Source organism: Labeo rohita, chromosome 10 (genome assembly GCF_022985175.1).
Source record: "Labeo rohita strain BAU-BD-2019 chromosome 10, IGBB_LRoh.1.0, whole genome shotgun sequence".
Taxonomy (NCBI): Eukaryota; Metazoa; Chordata; class Actinopteri; order Cypriniformes; family Cyprinidae; genus Labeo; species Labeo rohita.
Window position 1 is genome coordinate 13,989,284 of NC_066878.1, and position 23,235 is coordinate 14,012,518.

At 36.4% G+C, this 23,235-nt stretch overlaps 1 protein-coding gene across 2 annotated transcripts; it reads left to right on the forward strand.

The window, feature by feature from the left end:
* Positions 1-13,056: 13,056 nt before the first annotated feature.
* On the forward strand, positions 13,057-22,865 carry LOC127171597 (calsenilin). 2 transcript variants are annotated; one of them, XM_051120347.1, is made up of 8 exons: positions 13,057-14,154; positions 18,636-18,760; positions 18,853-18,922; positions 19,384-19,454; positions 19,711-19,818; positions 19,904-20,008; positions 20,090-20,152; positions 22,440-22,865. In XM_051120347.1, the coding sequence occupies exons 1-8, from the start codon at positions 14,052-14,054 to the stop codon at positions 22,485-22,487; spliced, it is 693 nt and encodes a 230-aa protein (XP_050976304.1). In that variant the 5' UTR covers positions 13,057-14,051; the 3' UTR covers positions 22,488-22,865. The 2 variants fall into 2 exon arrangements, with proteins under 2 accessions (XP_050976304.1, XP_050976303.1); XM_051120346.1 differs by lacking the exon at positions 13,057-14,154 and having other exon boundaries at positions 18,023-18,760.
* Positions 22,866-23,235: the final 370 nt, after the last annotated feature.

The following is a 23,235-nucleotide window of genomic DNA, read 5'->3' on the forward strand; positions in this document are numbered from 1 at the left end:
TCTTATCTGTTTTTGCTTTCATCCTCTTTCACTGATCCTACTCTTCTGTCCTTCTCCCAATAACATTCCAATGCTGTAGTTAATTATCTTTCTGTAACAACCGAGGTATGTTTTAATCCACGTTATATGCAGGGTTTGTGCTGTTTTTAATATGTAACCTGTGTCAAAGCGCTTAGGGACCGTGTGAGGGGACAGCGTGTGTCTGAGCTGCAACATCCGGTGTAAATAATTGACAAAGCACCTCTGTGTGTGCACACAGCGAGTAATGTAGCATGCGTGTGTGCCTACATCTGCAGGGCTGAGACCCCAGTTCACTTTCATCCCTACATCCTATCAGCATTTCTTGTAGCCTGTAGTGTCATCTAGTTTCTTTTTTTTTATATGCAGACAAGGCCCCTACCTGGGCTGTTTACCAAACAAATCCTCAGATTAATTTTCTCAATGGCATTTAAAATGTACATTCATGTGCACTTAAAATAGGACAATTGTAAATTATTTTATTTCTTGTTCATTTTTTTAGAGGCTTACTGGACTAGTGACCAAAATAACACACTGCTGAATCAGGTGCAAAAATATAATTTTACTTCACTTCTTGAAACAAACCATCTGGGACTCCAGATAGCCTCGAAAAGTTTGTGCAAGTGAAATAAAGTGTGACTGGAGGTTGTTAAAATTAGGTTGTTTTTCAATTAATTTAATTATTTAAGCCTCTAAAGCAGAGTATTATAAGCATTAAATGCTTTTTTAAGCCCAGCATTTAAGGCAGCACAGGATTATGTACTGAGGAGCACTACTTCTCATTTGATATAATTCACTAAATTAAATAAATGAAATAAGCACAATATTTTTCCATTTAAATGCTTAATTTAAAATGAACTTAATTTAATTAACAGTTGAACCTAGAGGTTATCCATTTAGGTTATACTAATATTACATCATTTGAAGTATTCATTCTGATTTACAAATCAGAAAGTCTTGTTCGAAATGGTTCATACTGGACTGTCAGTCGATTCAAATTTTTAATCTAATTAATTACACAATGTTTCAATGAATTAATCTAATTATTCGCAAAATAAATTTGATAGTGAAAATACCCACAAAAGATTATTTAAAGCTATTTTTGTGTTGAATGAGAAACTATCAAGTAGACATTACAAATTGTAGCTTTAGAAAGAAATATTTTATTTGATTCAACTTAAAATTTGATACACATAAACTTTCAGGCTGCAGCGACCTAATGTAAAATACGGAATATGTAAGAAGATAATTTGTTCATACGATGAAAGTCATTAGTAACCAACAGTCTTCAAAACACCTTCTTTCATGTTCCACAAAAGAAAGGTTAGAAACGACATGCACTGTAAAAAACAATTTGTTGAGTCAACTTAAAATAATGTTACCCGGCTGCCTTAAAATTTTAAGTTCAGTCAACTCAAAGAAAAGTTTATTCAACTTCATATGTTAAGTTATACTAAGTGACAACTTAGATATTTGAGTTGATTCAACTTAAAAATTTAGGGGAGCTGGGTTACTTACCTAGCTTTTAAGTTTAACAAACATAAATATCTAAGTTGTTACTTAGTACAACTTAACATTTCAAGTTGAATAAACTTATTTGAGTTGACTGAACTTAAAAATTTAAGGCAGCAGGGTAACATTTTTTTAAGTTGACTCAACAAATTGTGTTTTTTGTTTTTTACAGTATGAGGGTGAGTAAATAATGACTTTTTTTTTCTAAATAAGAAACTAAATCTGCCAGCAGGTGGTGGTAAATGTCTTTATGAGTCGTTCATTTATTCATCCGATTCATTCAGGAATTAAGTAAATGGCTCTCTTTATGAATGGGCTTTTGAATCATTGATTCATACGATTAATTCAAAACGCAGATTCATTTAGAAACTAAACACTGTTTTAATTCTGCTGTGGCTTCAACGGTAATATGTTCTCTGCAAAATTGAGCAAAACATTGTGTTTAAAATATAACACAATATCAACTTCTTATTTACTGAATTGTTGTATAAAACACATTTAAGCTTGTGATAGATCGGGACAAAATCAGCACTCGTGTCATATTGCTCTTGCTGCCCGTCTGACATTGTGTCATATGTGATATATATAAATATAAGACACAAACAGTGGCATTTTTTTTGCACCAGTATCTTGAATTTTTGGGGTGTAATTGCATTTGTGGAGTTGTTGCCCTGCATCATATTTGTCAACAGTCAACTATTTGAAATATAAGATCACATTCAGGTCTGGGGGCGGGGCCAGTGCGTTAACTGCGTTAAAATATTTTAATCACATTATTTTTTCATAACTAATTAATTAACGCGTTAAACTGACAGCCCTAATATTTATATCTTCAGCAGAAGGAGTAGGACCAAAAGTGCATCCAATCATATTCCTCGGTCTTTACAGAATGCTTTATTACTTTTAAAGTAATACTTTTTCATGTTGTTTGAACATTAATGTGTGTTGGCAGTGTACAAATCTACCCTATAATGATAAAAATCCATGCAGTGGTTTTTAATTAATCTGTAAAAATAATGTCTCCTTTTTCAAATCGAGCCATTCTCACCATATCGAGCTCCCACCATAGTTGATTGACATGAGCGTCTTACCTCAGATCAGCTCTCACAGTCTAACCTCCATTGTTTCAATGCAAGGGATGTAAGTTAGACAAGAATATCTCCAATTGAGCGATTGAGGTGTTGTGTTGCTGGATGTAATAATGAACATAGTGGTCGTCATTTACTCCCCACATCTGAGCCGCAATCCGTCTATGTTCTCACGAATCATTCGTGATCCAGCTTCACCTACAGCAGAAGAGAGTATAAGGGTTTTTTTATGAATCATTGAGATCGCCTTTCCTAATAACATGCTAATTAGCAAGTTTAGCGGCTAAACATGGCTAAATGCGGATAAATTAAACAGGCTCGTCACTCCACAGAGAGAAGAGAGGGGTGGGGTGAGCAGAGCTCATTTGCATTTAAAGGAACAGTCCCCTCAGAATGGGATGATTTTTGCAGAGCTCATTTTGACAAAGGGTGTTGTTTTACACAACCATTGAAATTTTTAACCAACGTATATTACAGACTTTTCATTAATACCCTAAAGAATCATATCAACTTGTGGAAAATGGGCATCCAATGACCCATTTAAGACTACATATTACTACTCTAAGGTACTAATATGCACCCTTTGAGGGTACTGTCAAGCTGATGTATCCCTAAAGGTACAATTTTTGCACTTTTTCTCTGACTGTGTACTGTATATAATATAATACATACCACTAAGAAGAATGCAACCAGATTTTATAGAAATAATAATAGTGTGTGTTTAAAGAATGGGCAAATGTGAAACTCCGGCTCAGGAAAGAAAGAGATGCCAGAGGTGGCAAAAATTCAGAATAGATCAGAGCAAGAAACCAGGACAGAATCCCACGTAGTCAAAGTCCAGCTGAACTCCGCTGACTTCAGTTGTTTCCCTCTTTACTTTGTAGTGTGAGCCCAACAGATGGCAGTGTGCCTTTGAAGATGGCAAGTATGGAGAGCCCTCACGAATACAATTACCTTAGGCTGTGAGTGCAGCGAAGTGCCATGTAAAGTAGTGTAACATTTTGTAACGAGTGAAAATATAACTACTTTACATGATCATGTCATGAGTTAAAATTAGTAGCTGTCATCAAAGCTGGGTAGATTACTTACAAATTGTAGTCCATTACTGATAACAGATTACATGATGAAAAGGGTAATTAGTAATGTAATGGGTTACTCAATTTAGGTAATGTGTTCTGACTACATTTTAGATTACTGATTATTAGATTTGTTTTAAAAAAAAACATGAATGTATCATATTTATATAAAAAAGCTAAAAGAAAGAAAATATATTTAATTTTTGATATCAACATCATTAAAGGAATTCAACCTTACATTAGTGAGTTGATTACTGAGTGAGAGTAAATAGTGAATAGTGAGGTGATAAAAACCTAATAAATAATTAAATCATAAATATGTCAAATAATAGCTATAACAGTTGAACACTAAAATTTGAATGTTTTATTTGTTTACCTGCATGTTAATGCAACCATTAACCGACATGAGAACTGTAAACATGCAAATGTGTTAAATTATTAAAATATTAACTTCCACAGCAAGAAAATATTATATTTTAAGGGGTTTGACTGACAAAATGTTTGAGAATCCCTGCATTACATGTACAAACATTAATAAAAATCAATTCTTCACCTATTCCAGGTTTGAAATATTTTTGTCCAGACTTCCAGAATCAATAAATTATTAATCAGGGCAATTAACAGGGCTAAAAGAACAAAAACTTCAGCTAAAATAATACTATATGTTAAAACAAAGTTTGTACTATTTTCTGCTTGTTTTGATAAATAAAATAGTTATTTTTTGTTTAATAAATATACTGTCATTAAAATGTTAATATAAACATATTTTAAAATACAGAAGTAAAGTCAATTTAAAATGTAAAGATTCTGAAAGTACTGAAGGAGATCGTAATTAAATATATATTTACAGTAGTAACAACAAATTATATTTTATCATATGATATGATTGATATCATGTTTTTGAATATGATGGTTTCATTCTAAACATGGTGATTATCTCTACGATGGACACCCAACATAATATATGATATTTACCATCTGAATCTAACAATGTCATGTCAACAAATGGAAAGTCAGCCTTTTATTAATTATCATGTTATTTATTGGGCCTTTTAGCCCCAACAGCAGGGGTGCTTTTTACCCCGAATACCATACTTTGACATATTCTTTCATTATTTAAAAACTGCTGCTTTAATTATCTCATCGAATGCCCATTTTCCACAAGTTGATATGATTCTTTAGGGTCTTAATGAAAAGTCTATAATATACTTTGGTTAAAAATTCTCAATGGTTGTGTAAAACAACACCCTGTTTACCTTGTCAAAATGAGCTCTGCAAAAATCATCCCATTCTGAAGGGATTGTTTCTTTAAATGCAAATGAGCTCTGCTTGCCCCACCCCTCTCTTTTCTCTGCTGCTCTGAGAGATTGTTACTTTAGCTGCATTTAGTGCGTTTAGCCGTGAAACTTGCCAACTAGCACGTTATTAGGAAAGGTGATTGCAGAGATTCATAAAAAAAAAACCCTTATACTCACTTCTGCTGTAGGTGAAGCTGGATCACGAATGATTTGTGTGAACATAGACGCATTTATGTAGATCGGGAGGCACATTTCCTTCACAAACAAACGTTATCCACTGCATCTTCAGCGGCTCAGATGTCGGGAGTAAATGACGACCACTATGTTCATTATTACATCCAGCAACACACCTCAATCTAGAGGTCTGCATTCCCGGGACCCGACCAGATTTTTTGCTACGCGGGAATAAATTTACAAACAAAACGCGGTAGCGGTCGGTAACTCTGGTGTAATTTGGACGGGAGCGGGTGGTCTAATAATATGCCGTTCCCGACGTCCTTTCTGAACAGCATATCTGCGCTTTACTCATTCTTATCGAGCACCTGTACGGCCTGTGCTCATGACTGTTATGCACGCGCTGCACACAAATAAATAAAATAATTAATTTAAATTTAAATGAATTTAAAATAATTTGGAAAAGGTGATTTTGCAAGTAAGTAAAGGTTTTCGTTAATTTCATTAATGGCTTACAATTTTGAAATATCATTTAATTTATTACTAGTTATTATTGCTGTATTTATATATTTTCTTTTGTAGGAGAGACGTATTAATTAATATAATTAATATAATAAATTAAATAAATTGTTGTACAACCTACAATTTTTTTTGTTATCTCTCTCTTTTGGTTTGAATGTGAGATTCTGGAAACAGATAAAAATTTAGCGGGAACGGTCGGGTCGGGAAGAAAATTATTCTAAGCGGGCAGCGGGTGAACAAAGAGTGAATATATAGCGGGAGAGGGTGGGTGCAGAATAAAACTTCGCGGGAGCGGGCGGGAGCGGGACTAAAAAAACAGTCCCGCGCAGACCTCTACCTCAATCGCTCAGTCGGAGATATTCTTGTCTAACTTACATCCCTTGCATTGAAACAATGGAGGTTAGACTGTGAGAGCTGATCTGAGGTAAGACGCTCATGTCAATCAACTATGGTGGGAGCGGCCTATGGTGAGAATGGCTAGATTTGAAAAAGGAGACATTATTTTTACAGATTAATTAAAAACCACTGCATGGATTTTTACCATTATAGGGTAGATTTGTACATACACTGCCAACACACATTAATGTTCAAACAACATGTAAAAGTGAACTTTGCATCCGATGACCCCTTTAAACAAAACTGAAAAGCATTAAGAAGACTTTTGTCTCAAGACCTTTGTCTCAAGTCTCAAACATTTTAGAGATTCTCATTTGCTACTTAAATCGACAACATTTTTAAAAACACCAAATATTAGATCAAGCAAGCACACAATCATCTTTCCACTGCTGCCCGCAATCGCGTCAAAAGATCAGGCAAATTTGCACGTATCAAGAAAAGCAGATGTTTTGGAAAGTGATATGCCACGTTTTTCTGCCATCTAGTGGTTTCAAGGAAAACGTCTCAGGTTACGTATGTAACCCTGGTTCCCTGAGAAGGGATTGAGACACTGCGTCCTCTAGGGGTCGCTATGGGGAACGCCATCTCTGTGACCTGTGTCTGAAGCCTACATACAAAAACATCAACAAAGTTGGCCGGCAACAGCCTATGACGTCACTTCCGGCGCGACTCGTCGCTGCCGGTGCGTCACTACCGGTGTGACCACAGTATAAAAGGACGCTGGTAGAACAGGACGGTCTCCTCTTCGTCTTCACTGACCTTTTGTCTGCAACCAAAAGCTCGAATTGAGTGCATGCGGTGGGCTGTGGCCCTGTGTGGTGGGTGCCACGCCGTCTGACTCAGCGTGGTGGGGGTTTGTGGCTGGTCACAAGACCGGCGTTGCTGCCGGGATGCGGCATTTTAAGCAGTGGTCTCCCTGTGCCCATGCCTAGATGGTGTTATCTCCCCTGTTAGGGTTATAAGTAGATGACCCACTATGATGGTCTGGGCAGTTTCTCAAGAAGGTCTATCCGGTAATTGGAGTCAGGCGTGGGAACCACGGTGGGTGAGTACGATCCCTTATTATGTTTCTAACCATGCTGTATTTCTGGGACCTGTCTTGTGTGTTTCCTTTGGTAGGTCCTCTTCGAGCACCCCCCCTCTGGTCTTCTGACTATGGTTGTGGCCTGCTTGTCCTTGGATCTGCCTGCGATGGAGACATCTTGGCCGCTCTTGGCATTCAGGTCCTCACTACAGCACTATATTTAGGGTTACGGCCCTACCTCCAGGTAAGCTCTTCAGAATTTTTTTCATCGCAGGAGGTTCCTGGTCCCCCTGACTAGTAATGTATGCCTTTCAGGCTGCCTAACCGAGGCACTCTGTCTGCGTCCTGCCCTGAGGGGCTTCCTGTTCCAGGGTATCCACCCAATCATCATACAGAATACAGACCTATCTTCACACCATCTTGGTGATGTAGTGAGTCGCCCCTCTGAGGAGTGGGCTTGACCACGTTGGTTTTCACCATCGTATGAGTAGATGGTGTTTCTGCGGGAACCCCTCTCAGTGCTCTGAGGAACACTGGATATGGTCTAGGCCCTTGTTCGCGAGGTTCTGCGGGCCTTGCTAGAACGAGGCCTATGCTTTCTGTCGAGATGGTTAGCACAGGACTGCCTGGATTGGTAGTGGCTCTTGGCCCCGCAAGAATATACCCACAGCACAGCCAGAGGGCTGGGGACGCTGCTGCTTTCTACGCAGCCATATAGTGCTTTCTCTGCTGCCAGGACATGATGATGCTCCCCTCACTACGGGAGGGTTCTTCTTAGAGCATGTCATCATTGGGCGGGTCGGGTATTCCTCCTGTCTCTCAGGAGTTTGAAGCCTGCCCCAACGCACTGGCCTCTCACGCTGGTTAGGTGTATCGGCTCCATGGCAGTATCTCAGACAGCTAGCTGAGGCTAACTGTCTGATTGGAGTAGCGATGCTCCCCTCACCTTGAGGGTCTGCTTGAGCATTGCCCCGTTCGGGAAACCAATGTTTCCCCTTACTGCCTCCCTTGGAGCCTTGCTAAGCCGGCAGTGCTCCCCTCACCCTGAGGGTCCTCTTATTTCACTGTTTCTCAATGATACGTCTAAAAATCCATTCTTATGGTAAGGCCCACACAAACCCTTGGGCACTTTCTCAAATCCATGTATATGGTAAGTGCACACGTGAACCCTGGGGCACTTTTCTAAAATCCACGCTGTGGTATGGAATGCACCGGAGCTTTGCGTCCATTCTAAAATCCTTTATGGTAGGGATTCACGTGCTACTGCCCGTACCCTTTCTCGAGATGGTTAAAACCCCGGTCACCTTGGGTCCCTCTCCAGAGCATCTGCCAGGCTAAAGGAACGGTATCACACACTCTAGTTCCAGCGCGCTCAACCTAGTTGAGCAAGGAGTTTTCCACTTGCGTTCTGTAATACGGCTCCTGAGGGATCCTCGCAGAGCTGCGGTAACTCCTGGGTGACATGCCAACCTAGGTAACCCTAGGCGCTTGGCCATATCCCCTTAAAGGAATACTTCGGTTTCCAGGCTTGAGGCTCTACCCCCGGTCCAGTGCTCTGACCCTTGCAGGTAAGTTGGGGTATGCAGCCCAAGCGTTCTGGCCGAAGGGGATAATGTCACTGACAGCCGTCACTATGTCCCAGGGGCAACTCTCTTAAAGCTTAGGGCAGTTGGTACTTAGTGCTTGCCTCTATATGACATGCACTCCCCTCAGCATGGCAGCGTGGGTATAACCGTTCCCCATAGCAACCCCAAGAGGACGCAGTTCGAGTTCCTCGAAAGGGAACGTCTCAGGTTACGTATGTAACGTATGTACGTATGAACCTCTAGTCTCTTCGCCATGATTCGGATGTGAGCTTCAGACGAAGAAGCGACCGTCCTGTTCTACCGGCGTCCTTTTATACTGTGGTCACACCGATAGCGACTTACACTGGCAGCGATGAGTCGCGCCGGAAATGACGTCATAGGCTGTCGCCGGCCAACTTTGTTGATGTTTTTGATGTCACGGAGATGGCGTTCCCCATAGCGACCCCTAGAGGACGCAGTTCGAGTTCCTCGAAAGGGAACAATATCAAAGTGCCTTTTACCCTGGGTCGCCTTTAGCCCCATTGTACCCTCATCTTGTAATCCAACAAAAAAGTAACTGTAATCTGATTATAAGCATTTTAAAATGTAATATACTTTAATTGCAAGTACTTTATTTTTGGAATCTGGTTACTGATCTGATTACTACCAAGCACTGCGTGTCATATACCCTACCAAGTTTGTCGTCAGTATTTTTTTTTTTTTTAAGAAAATTAATAATTTTATTCAGCAAGGATATATTAATTTATTAAACATGACAGTAAAGACATTCATGATTTTACAGAAGATTTCTGTTTCTAATAAGTTCTATAACTTCATATACATCAGTAAATCCTGAAAAAAAAAGTACCACGGTTTCCACAAAAATATGTTTCTTGAGCAGCAAATCAGCATATTAGAATAATTTCTGAAGGATGAAATAAGACTGGAGTAATGGCTGCTGAACATTCAGTTTTTGTATCACAGGAATAAATTACATTTCAAAATATATATACTGTGATAATATTTCACTAAATAATATAAAAAAATATATATATTCTTCTTATTGTACTATTGTTTTTGATCAAATAAAACAAAATGGCATAGTACATGTAAAAGATGCAAAGACTGCAAAGTTAGACTCAAAAACTCTCAAAAAAACACATTTTTAATTGTTTGTGTGTGTCTCTATGTCTATGTCATTGATGCATCTACATTGCATATTTAAGCCACATTCATATGAGCTAATCTGAACACCATCTCCACACAGTATTTTCAGAGATATCTCAGATTTCTATTATTTAGAGTCTCCTATTAAATCCCTCAGCAGTGAGACCTGTGTAGGTGCAACACTCCCTGATGCAACACGCTGACACTTCTTATTGAATGTAGGAAACGTGATTTATCAATGCAACATTGCTTAACAACCGCAGAGAAATGCTGACAGTAATTATCAGATAAAGGTAGCACTCATGAAGTAATCTCTGTGTTTTAAACAAGTCATATTAATATGTAAATACTTCTTGTAAATAATTACAGGCCAACTAAGAACCCAAGACGTCTATAAATAATGCCTCATGTTTGATGTATCATACTCATAGACTATAATGCTGTTTCAGCAACAAGGCCATTAAATTAAGAGCTGCGCAGAGTTTTAATCACTTATATGGAGACACTCCCTTGAGATAATATTCACCCTCATGCATACTATAAAGTCTATAATGCATTGCTTATTAAAAAACATGCACAGCAGTTTCCAAATTACATAAAATGAATCCTTCATGGTTGTTTTCAGCATTTATAATAACTCAAAAAAGGTTTCTTGAGCAATAAATGAGCATATTAGAATTTTTGAAGGATCTTGTGACACTGAAGACAGGAGTAATGATACTGAAAATTCAGCAGAAATAAATGACTTTTTAAAAATATATTTAAATAGAAAACCTTTATTTTAAAGTGTAATAATATTTTACAATATTACCTTATTTTTGATTAAATAAATTCAGGTTTGAGCATAATATATATATATATATATAAATTAGACCTTTATTACATTAACTTTTGAACTTTGTTGCTTGGTTTTAGAGCTCCAGTCCTTGTGCTTATCCTGCATAAATGTCAAGAAATTCTTGTTTGTTTTTTAACATAATGCAGACTGAGATTTAAGAGGAAGTTACGAGAGTTTTGAAGTTAGTTTCTGGCAGGCCCCAAGGCCCATGTCCTCTCCTCAAGTATTGATTTTCCCCTGACTCTCTGATGCCTGTGCCCAGTTTAAACTCATGCATTAATAAGTGCAAACTCATCAGTAGTCATCTTTCCCCTCCCGCACTCAGGCCTTTGATGGGTAAAGTTTTTCATGTTATCAGTCATTAGTATATCTTCCTTTACAATTCTGATGCACTATTCGCATATTAATTTAAACTAGGGCTTCCGGTGGATTAAAATTAATTATGTGATATGCTGATTATTTCACTGAACTACCCAAAAATCAATATTTGCTGTAAAAAGACACCAAATTTTCAATCAGAAACTGTCAAACATTGAATAGACGAATTAGCTGCTTTAGTGTTCAAACTATGGTCTAGTTTTACTAACAGCTTGCACCAGTGCAAACCGTCTTTTGCCGTTAAAATTGTACTGTCAGATTTTACTAAAAAGGCATGCACACAATTAGTTTTGCGCCTGACCTTATTGAATATGCATTTACAGGAGTTTCCCTATCAGAAGCAAAATTTATGGGAGGAGACAACACGTTCTCACTCCCAACTTGTCACATATTGACGCTTGGTCAGGACCCTTTGACATTTAGGATACCGCTTTAGCATCATTTTTCAACGTGCAGGGTCCTCCAGTGCTTTAAATAAGAAACCCTTGGCCTCATTTGCTGATGCGAAAGGCACTGCGAATTTTATCGCCGTGATTAAATTATATATTGGGTAATAATATCGCTATTAGTGCATATATGTTGGGGTGTGATTTTTTTTTTTCAATGAAAATAGTCACAACAGTTTTATTTATATTACACTATGTACACATTTAACATTCAACATTCAACCCCTGCCCCTAAATGTATGCAGACCATTAAATTAAGACAAACAACTGAAAACAATGGAGGACCCTGCGCCTCAAAAAATGGGGTACCATGGACATCAAAAAGTGATGCTAAAGGGCTCCTGACAAAGACTTGTGAGTGAGAACGTGTTGGAGGAGAGTATTCAAATGTATCGCGCAATGCGCTTTACTAACGTTTGTACTCGCCAAATTACTGGCATTTGTGCCATTGTTTAACGCCTAAAAAAGCATGTCTTAAACTATTTTGCGCCTCAAATTATTGTTGCTAGGAGGAGGCAACCCAGAGAACAGACAACGTGTTGTAGAAGGGAGAGGATTTTTTCCAAATGTGTTCATTTATTTAGAATGCCAGAAGAACACATCCGAAGATATCATGAGCATATGTTATTTTTAATTTCCTTCAGGAAAAAAACACGACTTGGAACCCTCAACTAGGAGTCACGCAATACCAGATCTATCAAAACTTTTTTTTTTTGGCCCCCAGTTCTTTTCAACTTACTGTGGCTTCTTTATTTCTTTATTTGCAACTGCGCTAATTTGCATTGCGCTTGGTATATTGCATTGGTCAATATGTAAATGAGATGTTGCTAATGTGTTCTGTAATCTGTGTATTGTTAATAATTCACCCACAGTTAATAATTCCCCTCCCATCGGTGCTGTTTTGGAATTGCACTCTCGTGCTAATTTGCCCTGTTTAGTAAAACTGCCTCTAAGTTTTTTAACATATCATTTAATTAAAATAGCAGTGCAATTCTTAATCAGTTTTGTCAGGCTGTCTGAGGTGACTTTGGCAACTTGTGGAAATAATGTCACTTTTTTTAAGATGCTGCATCAACTTTACAATATTCAAAGCTCACTCTGTTCTTCAGTTTGAATGAGCATGAAGCTTTTGGTTTCTTGCTTCTAGACAGCTGATGAGGAGAAAGGCATAGTCAAGATTTTCACATTATTTTTACATACGGAAAAGCCATAAAAAAGTCATAATGTTCTTCCGCTAATGCATGAACACTTAAGAGCATGTTTGTGAGTGAAGTAGACTGAGGCAGTAATGTCATGATTATATACGGATGTTTTAATAGTTATTGTACAGAGTATGCTGAGGATAGACATTATTAGGCAAGTTTAATTTTAGATGATCTAGCCAGTCCAACAATAGTCAATGAATGTGACATACAAAGTGGTTTATCAAATTATTGAAATGTACTTTTTAATTGTTTGCTTGTCATATTTTAGTGTTATTTATTTACTACCATATTTGTAATTTTCTTAATTTATGTATTTTTTTAATTTGTTTTATTTTATTTATTTTTATTTTTTATTTATTTTTACATTTTACTATATTTTCTTACTATATTTTTATTTTGTTTATATGTCTCCACTTAAGGCAAACCACTTCATAATAATGTTTATTAAACCATTAACAGATATTATTAGATAGTGCTTTGGAATATCTTGATTCTGTGGTCAGATATTCTTGTGTAATGTCAACTAAATGTTCAGTTTCTCTCTAAATTGCTTCAGGCAACCAATGTTCATATCTCAACTAGCATCATATAACTGCATGTTCTCTTTCTGTTCACATAATAAAATAAGTTGAACTAAAAATCAATATTTCATATTGCTTTATCACATTTCATTCATTTATTTGGCAGGTAGCCATGTAATAAGTGGAATAATGTACAGTCAGCCTGTCATTTTCACAAAGGAAACCCTGTTTTAGAGATCCAAGACCCCTCTTGTATGTCCAGCTATATTAATAAAGTCTATAGTTTTGTATCATGCAAGTAAATGAATGATGCACCCGTTCAGCTGCATCTAAACATACATTATGGCTGGGTCATCATTGTGCATTATTGCTAGAGAGATGGAGAGGGAAGAGGGAGTGTCTGAGTCTGGAGATCAGACTCTTTCGGTGCTCCATAAGAAACATATAGGCTGAAGCGGACCATGACGCACTAGTCCGTGGAGACCAAAGCCGCAGGAGGTTTCCTTGCACTTGATGTTGCTATAGAGGATGAGGATGTGGAGGAAATTCTAACTTAGTGACTTTTATTTACATTTTTATGATTCGTAGTGCCAGAATTACTGTATGGTTTACATTTGTGGTTTGTTTATAGCTTAACGCATCAGGAATTCAGAATTGTTTTCCGGGAGTGGACTCTGGAGACTTTCAGAACTTGTTGCTGCGATCAAAGAAACATTGATCGAACGAGATGAGTTGCTTTTCCTAAAATCGTTCGGTTGAAATTTAGCATGACCTCTTGACCTTTGTTAAATCGCATAGCTAATCGCAGTTAGCACTCGATGCAATGGCTATTCAGGGAATGGAGCTGTTTGCAGTTGCTGTAGTGATTCTTCTCTTTATAATGGTCCTCAAACAGTTTGGCATCATGGAGCCGCTGTCGCTGGACGGTAAGAGCCACCGTATGGTTTTGATGTTGGCCCTAGTTTATTGTAGAAAGGGTAAATGTGTAATAGGAGCTGGTTATACCTGACCAATACACTACCGTTTAAGAGTTTGGGGTCTGTAAGATTTTTTATTTTTATGAAAAAAAAGACTGCATTAATTTGATCAAATATGCAGTACAGTAAAAATGCAGATGCAGATATTATTGCAATTTAAAATAATTGTTTTCTTATTGAATATATTTTAAAATGTAATTTGTTCCTGTGATGCAATTCTGAATTTTCAGCATCATTACTCCAGTCTTGTGACACATGATCCTTCAGAAATCATTCTAATATGCTGATTTGCTGCTCAAGAAATATTCTAACCTTGATATATTTTTAGGATGATGAATAGAAAGTTCAAAAGAACAGCACTTGCTTGAAATGGAAATCTTTTGTGATTTAAATTGAATGTTTATTTCACTATATGCACACTGTACACAGGTAACCTAAATAATGTGCTACACATGGAAACTAATCTAAATTAGATGTAAACTCCTGAAAAAAATAACAACCGCACATAATCCGAAAATAACACAACAGCTATGTTTGTAATATGAGGCAGTACATTTAATTAATGTCATGTACTTACAGTCCAACTAATGTGTTGTTTTTGCATTGCTTCCTCTTATTTCTCTCTTATTTCCATAATCTCTAAATCTCTTCCCTTTCCTTTTTATGTTCTCGTATGCCTCATAGATGGTGAGTAAATGTCAGATAGATCAGTGGTTCTTAACTGGTGGGTTGCAGGTTATTACTAAGGTTGTGTGGGGGGGAAATTATGCTAAAATGCATACAAACAAACATATTTCATCAAATTAATTTGTCACTTAGTAGAAGCCAATTTAGATAGATTCCAACATGAGCAGCCCTGGTGAAAAAACAGCATATGCGGGAAGGTATGTTTTGATGCTGGGATGCTGGTTAGATATGTTTTGATGCTGGTTTAAGCTGGTCCTTTGCTGGTTTATGCTGGTCCTTGACCAGCAACATGACCAGCTTAAACCAGCATCAAAACATACCTTCCAGCATATGCTGTTTTTTTCGCCAGGGAGGTTGTGACCCAATTCTCAACAAAACAGCGAGTACTTGTAATTGTTTTCATGCACAGTTATGATTACAGCTATATATGTTTTGCTTTCCAAATGTACCAAGCTTGCTCATAAGCTCGGCCGGCACGGAATTAGAATTAGGATGTGGAATCCTTGGGTACGAATCCTGTGAAAAACAGGACTCACAATGAACGAGCTGAAAGATGGAAAAACAAGCTAAGATGGCATGCTTGCAATTGCGTTTTTACTTGACAATCACTTTTGTTCATACTATCGGGTAGGTTTAGGTGTAGTGCAGATGGTACGTTATTTTAAAACGTCACGGAGCATTAGACTTATAGTGCCACTCAACGAATATTTCAAGTCAGAACTTCAGTGACACGTACAAATTTAATGCCACATAAAACATACCATATGTACATTAATCTGGTCCAGAAAAAAAAAGTCTTTTGGCACCACTCTGTGGACATTTCACATCAAATATGTCACGAAATGTACATGGCGGTACATATTTCGCATCTTGCGAAAACACTCCCACAGGTACATTTTCGTCATGAAATCAAGTTGGGAAAAGATGTGTCCAGTGTTGGGAAGGTTTCTTTGGAAACATAATAGTTTACAGATTACAAGTTACCTTATTAAAAATGTAATAAAAAGTAGTGTAACTATTTCAGTTACTTTAATAAAGTAATGTAACTGATTACATTTGATTACTTTTCTAAATTTCTAGCGAATGCAGTCCATTTAACTTACTGTCAGACTTTCAGAATACTTCATCACTGAATTAAGGTTATAATTTAATTTCATTTGAAAAACACAGCCACCACAAAATCAGACTTTAAAATCATAAGAACTGTAACCCCCTTTGTAAAAGTTAACACTTTCATAACTGTAATGGATTATATAACACCATTACATGTAATTAGCTACTCCCCAATACCGTTCAAATCGGTAAAGAAATCTTTAAAAAACTGTACTTGCAGATAACTTAATATTAATGAAATTAAACACCACTTCAGTGTACTTATAGATACATTTCTTGGCTGTTTCTGAACACACTTAAAATATTTTGAAAAACTGCACTTTGTAATAATGTCAAATTAAACAACGTTTTATCTTAAAGTACATTTTAATAATTTAATTAGTATGTAAAGACAGAATTTATTTGTTGTGCTTTAAATAAGTACACTTATACTTGTTGATAATTTTAACTGTGGTGTGTTATACATTATTACATATAAGTAAATATATTTTAAATGCACTAAATTGCAACTGCATCAGTACAAATGTGTAATTAAAGATTAAAGATTTAAACAAATAATATACAAGTTTCAATAGAATTGCACTGTAGTATATTTTAGTTTACTATACAGTCATGGCCAAAAATATTGGCACCCTTGCAATTCTGTCAGAAAATGCAACCCTTCTCTGAGGAAATTGTTGCTGTTGCAAATGTTTTGGTACTCACATGTTTATTTTGTTTGCATTGGAACGACACAAAAAAACAGAGAAGAAAAGTCAAATCTGATATTCCACAAAGACCCAAAAAATGCACTGGACAAAATTATTGGCACTCTTAACTTAATATTTGATAGCACCCCCTTTGGAAAAAACAACTGAACTCAGTCGCTTCCTGTAATCATGAATGAGATTCTTACACCGCTCTACTGGAATTTTGGACCACTCTCCACAGGTGTTCTATGGGATTCAGATCTGGACTCATTGCTGGCTATTTAAGCACTTTGTTTGTAACCATTTCTGAGTGGTTTCTGAAGTATGTTTTGGGTCATTGTCCTGCTGGAAGACCCATGACCCCTGGTGGAGATGCAGCTTTCTGACACTGGCCACTACGTTAAGGCCCAAAATTCTTTGGAAATCATCAGATTTCATGATATTGTTCACACAGTCAAGGCATCCAGTGCCAGAAGAAGCAAAGCAACCCCAAAACAGCTTTGAACCTCCACCATGTTTGACTGTGTTCTTTTCTTTGAAGGCCTTCTTTTTTCTTTTGTGTAAACAGTGCCATGATGTCCTCTACCAAAAAGCTCCACTTTTGTTGAAGGATTGTGTTGTTGTCACATAAGTTTTGGCAAACTCCAGTCTTGCTTTTTTATGCCTTTGTGTCAGCAGTGGTGTCCTCCTGGTCCTCCTACCATAGCGTCCCTTTTCAATAAGATGGCGACGAATAGTTCAAGCTGACACTGTTGTACCCTGTGTCTGTAGATCAGCTTGAATTTGTTTGGAAGTTAATCAGGTTTCTTTATCCACCATTCGAACAATCCTTTGTTGTAATTTTTCATTAATTTTGCTCTTTCGTCCACGTCTAGGTATTTTAGCTACAGTGCCATGGGCTGTAAACCTCTTGATGATATTGAGCACAGTGGACACAGGAACATTAAGATCTCTGGAGATGGACTTGTAGCCTTGAGATTGTCCATGTTTTTCCACAACTTTTTCTTTCAAGTCCACAGACAACTCTTTACACTTCTTTTTTTTTTTTCTCCATGCTCAGTGTGACACACAACACAAAGGTTAAGTCAACTTTTCTCCATTTTAACTGGTTGCAAGTGTGATTATATTGCCCACACCTGTTACTTGCCACAGGTGTGTCTAAATACAAATTACAGGAGCATCACATGCTTGGAAAAGGAATTATTTATTACAGTTTTGACAAGGTGCCAATAATTTTGTAATACGATTTTTTGTGTGTGTGTGTTGTTGCAGTGCAAACAAAAACAATAAGCATGTGAATACCAAAACATTTGCAATTGGAACAATTTTTGGAGAGAAGTGTTGCATTTTCTGACAGAGTTGCAAGGGTGCCAATATTTCAGCAGTACAGTTTAACCAAATTTCAAGACAATTTAAGTAATTATGAAATTATTTATAAATATATACAGTATTTAAACGATTCGTTTACTTCTAGAATAAAACTTCTAGATTAAGACATTGTAGCATGTCCATTACATTCAGTTCATACATTAGTAAGTGTAAGGCTTTTTTACAAGGGTGATAGATTTCACAGTTTCATTTTAAGGACATTTTTGTATGTTAACCAGTTTTCAATGCTTGGTTTTGGTTCGCCACTTGACGTCCAATTAAAATTCTGGGCCCTGAAGCAAAACCAGTTGAGAATCAGTGATATCGATCCATCCTGTTCTCCCGTTCCGCCCCGCCTGTCTCCCCAACAGCTCTTGTTCTGTGGTTTACAGTGTCTATTTTTGTCTTCCTCTTTCCAACCCCAAATACATGGCTGTCCTTCCACCTGCACTCCATGCTTTATCTGTTTCCTTCTTTACTGTCCTGTCCTTAGTGAAACCCAACTGATATCAGTCACTCACCTCCTCCACGGCGCTCCTCTCCCCTCTCTTCCTAATGATCTTTCTCTGACAGACAGCACTGACAGTGATCTGGAGTTGGCCATGGTGCGGCATCAGCCAGAGGGCCTGGAGCAGCTCCAGGCTCAGACCAAGTTCACTAGGAAGGAGCTGCAGTCGCTATACAGAGGCTTTAAAAATGTAAGACTGCTTAAGAAGTAAAAATAAAGTTTCCTTCTTATGATGGGTAATGATGGGTAAGGTTCTTAGCTTCATATTATGTTTCTCAATAGGAGTGTCCCAGTGGATTGGTGGATGAGGAGACGTTTAAATCGATTTATTCTCAGTTCTTCCCTCAAGGAGGTAGAGTGATTATCACATTTCCAACTCTAATTTGGTGGCGCTTGATTAGTGTGGATATAATCTTGGTTCAAGTACATTATGCTAGTGAAACGTGACAGGCATCTGCAGGAGAATTCATGTATTGTTGCTCTAAGGGAATAGCATTAATTAAATTTCACTTATGCATTATTTATTTATGTATTATTTATTATTAAATATGCATTTTCTTATTTTTAAAAACTGTATTATTTTTTAAAGCATGACCAGAAAAAAAAACATATATATACTTTTTTTTTTTTTTGATGGCTAGATTTAGATGCTTTACAATACACACACACACTCACACACATTTATTATCTTTATTAATACTATTTATTTATTTATCTTTGTCTATTCTTTTATTTTTTTTTTATTTTTTTTTTTTAGCGTATGAGTAGTTTTTTGCCTAGTCAATAAATTATAAAATTAACATTTTTTTCCAGATGCAACCACATATGCACACTTCCTTTTCAATGCTTTTGACATGGACCGAAACGGCTCTATACGTTTTGAGGCAAGGAACTACATTATTATATTCAATTCAAATGTTTATATTCATGTAAAACAGAAGATTAACAATAATATCTGTCTACTAAATTTTAATTATGACAGAGAAACAAAAAATAGGTTAATTACTACTATTATTTTTATACTTCCATCATTGGGTTCAATATCAAATGATGTAAATGTTTGTCCAACAGACAATCACAACTGAGAATATTACATTTCGTTTTGTTTTCTAATCAATTGCAATACATGTGTTTTGGCAGGACTTTGTAATTGGCCTGTCTGTTCTGCTTCGAGGTTCTGTGACAGAGAAACTGAGGTGGGCCTTTAACCTGTACGATATTAATAAAGATGGCTACATCACCAAAGAGGTACAAAACACCAGTGTTAACAGACTGGACATTGTCTCATTAGTACAAATATGCATTCACCGCAATTAATATTCATTTTTTGCAGGAAATGCTGGCTATCATGAAATCCATCTATGACATGATGGGCAGGTACACCTTTCCTTCTGTAAAAGATGATGCTGCATTTGAACACGTGGAGAAATTCTTCCAGGTAACTGCTTTTAACAATTCCATGGAAATTATATCAGCCCACCATGATCTTCTCTGAACTCTGACAACATGTTTGTTTTAGAAAATGGACCGAAACAGAGACGGTGTTGTAACCATTGATGAGTTCATAGAGACCTGTCAGAAGGTAGGCCAGATTTAAAGAAGTCATAAGAAATCAAACTTGTTTTGACAGTTTTTTTTTTATAAAAAAATACTGTAACTCAAAACTTCCTCTCTAGTCCAAAAAGGAAGTTTATTAAAAACTAAGCTACAAAAACAACTAATTACACAACTTTTTTCTCAGAATTGCATGATGTAAAGTGATGTAGAGTCAGTATTACTTCATATAATTTCACAACTGCAAGAAAAAAAAAACATAATTCTGACAAAGAAAGTCGCAATTCTGAGAAATAAAGTCGGAATTGAGATTTAAACTCAAGCTCATATCAAGTTTATATCTCACAATTGTGACTTTTTTTTTTCAGAACTGTGAGTTTATATACTCACAATTCTGACTTTTTTACTTAGAATTCCAAGTATATATCTCGCAATTGTGACTATTTTCTCAGAATTCCACGTTTATCTCGCAGCTGTGACTTTTTACTCAGAATTCCAAGTTTATATCTCGCAATTGTGACTTTTTTTTTCAGAACTGTGAGTTTATATACTCACAATTGTGACTTTTTACTCAGAATTCCAAGTTTATATCTCGCAATTGTGAATTTTTTCATAGAATTCTGAGTATATGTCTCACAGTTGTGCTTTTTTATACTTAGAATTCTGAGTTTATATCTCGCAATTGTGACTTTTTTCTCAGAATTCCAAGTTTGTATCTTACAGTTGTCTTTTTTCTCAGAATTCCGAGTATATAGCTCCCAATTTTGACTTTTTTACTCAAAATTCCAAGTTTATATCTCGCAATTATGATTTTTTTTTTCTGAATTCCAAATATATGTCTCCTAGTCGTGACTTTTTTACTCAGAATTCTGAGTATATATCTCACATTTATGACATCTTTTCTCAAAATTACAAGTTCATGTTCTTCATGTACAAGTTCTCATGGTTGTGACTTTTTACTGTGAATTCTGAGTATATATCTCACAACCGTGAATTTTTCTCAGAATTCCAAGTTTATATCTCGCAACTGTGAATTTTTTCTCAGAATTCCGAGTATATATCTCGGAATTGTCTTTTTAACTCAGAATTCCGAGTTTATATCTTACAATTGTGACATTTTTTTCCTCAGAATTCGAGTATGCATCTTGCAATTATGACTTTTTTCTCAGAATTCCAACTATATATCTCACAGTTGTGACTTTTTTCTCAAAATTCAGAGTAGATATTTCGCAACTGACAGAATTCCAAGTTTATATCTCAAAATTGTGACTTTTTTTCTCAGAATTCCAATTTATATCTCAGAATTGTGACTTTTTTTCTCAGAATTCCAGGTATATAGTAGTCAACATTTGAAGTGGATCAAAAAAGTTAATCAAAGTTTTCCTAAGACAAGAACAGGTATTGTTTTAGTTTTAGGACAACTTTGATGAAAGGCTTTGATCCAGTTCAGATGTTGACTACTGTATACCTGGCACTTATATTTTACTTAGAATTTCGAATATATATCTTGCAATTGTGACTTTCTTTTCTCAGAATTCCAAGTTTATATCTCACAGTTGTGACTTTTTTTCTCAGAATTCTGAGTATATATCTCGCAATTGGGACTTTTTTCCTCAGAATTTCAAGATTATATCTCAACTTTGAGACTTTTTTTTTTTTTTTTCAGAATTCCAAGTATATATCTCGCAGTTGTGACTTTTTTTCTCAGAATTCCAAGTTTTTATACTCACTATTGTGACTTTTTCTCAGAAAAAAAAAATCTGATATTATTAAATGAAATGTATTAAAAATACAGCCGCAAAAAAACTTGCCGTTTGAAATATATTGCATATCAAAATATACATACATTTGCATATCAACAATGCCAAGTTGGAACTGAAAAGCGTGACCACATTATAAATCAGCTTGACTCATGAATATTAATTAATGGCATTTGCCTGTAGAAAACAAACAAAAATAAACAGCCTGATTTATAAGATGGGAAATGGTCATGAAATACTACATTCTGAGCTTGTTTTGGCACAACAATCTTGACTAACAGTATACAGTAAGTAAAAACTTAGAGGGAAAAAATGACCCCCTTCAATCCTCTTGTTTTGATGTCATGTCTAGAGGTATCTGCGGTTGTTCAACACGCAAAGACAGAAGCATCAGAGTTAATGTCAGATAAATGTCAACACTGGACTGATTTATGTTGATACAGAGGCTCTCACTGTCAGTCTGTGACAGGCAGACATTTTCTAAACTCTCTCTAACATGAAGCTGTCAGCAACAATCTGCGACTGACGCTTTTTCTGCCTCTGCTGTTTTATTAGGACGAGAACATTATGAGCTCCATGCAGCTGTTTGAGAATGTCATCTAGAGCGCAGCATGAAGTGCAGAATGATCCTGGCTCTTTTTCCACATCGACTCTCAGCATCGTTCCATTAGTCCTCAAGCGCTCCGCAGGGACTCTCTAGAAACACTTGTGTTTTGTACCTAGGCCTTGCACATCATCTGTAGCATGTGAATGAATATTTTGATTGATTGCATTGAACGCTTTAACAACAGGATGTGGGCCGTCTGCGTGTCTCAGTTTAATCTTCAGCATACAAGACAGGTTGTAAATGCTCATTTGTATATATGTAGATATATCTGTGCTCCTAAATTGGGTAATTCAGCCTAGGTAAATGAATTTTTGCATGTTTGCCTGCTATTTGTCTGTTATTTTATACAAAGAAATAAAGGCATCTGTGAATGACTCCATGTTGTGCATATGTTGGTACTGCAGACATTTGGGATTCTGTTCCCCTTTTACATTAGGTGGTCTTAACTACTATGTACTTACACAAAAAAATGAGTACAATGTACTTATTGTGTTCATATTGCATAGCAAAAAAGGTTAAGGTGTAAGGGGTGGGTCAACAGTGTAATTATCAATGTAATTACATGCAGATGTAATTTCATGCAGGTATTTTTTTAAATATAAGTATAATCTTAAAACATGTATGTACACAATAAGTGCATTGTATCAAATTATTAATTTTAATGTAAGTACATAGTAGTTAAGGCCACCTAATTAAAAGTGGGAGGGGGAATCTGTATCTTTGAAAAATTCAATTAATTATTAC

What these genes read in the sequence shown, in the direction of transcription:
- LOC127171597 (XM_051120346.1), top strand. Translation starts at nt 18,308, where the DNA reads ATGCTTGGTTTTGGTTCGCCACTTGACGTCCAATTAAAATTCTGGGCC. An exon ending in TATACAGAGGCTTTAAAAAT is followed by an intron (nt 18,761 to 18,852) that starts GTAAGACTGCTT and finishes GTTTCTCAATAG; the next exon opens with GAGTGTCCCAGTGGATTGGT. An exon ending in ACGTGGAGAAATTCTTCCAG is followed by an intron (nt 20,009 to 20,089) that starts GTAACTGCTTTT and finishes TGTTTGTTTTAG; the next exon opens with AAAATGGACCGAAACAGAGA.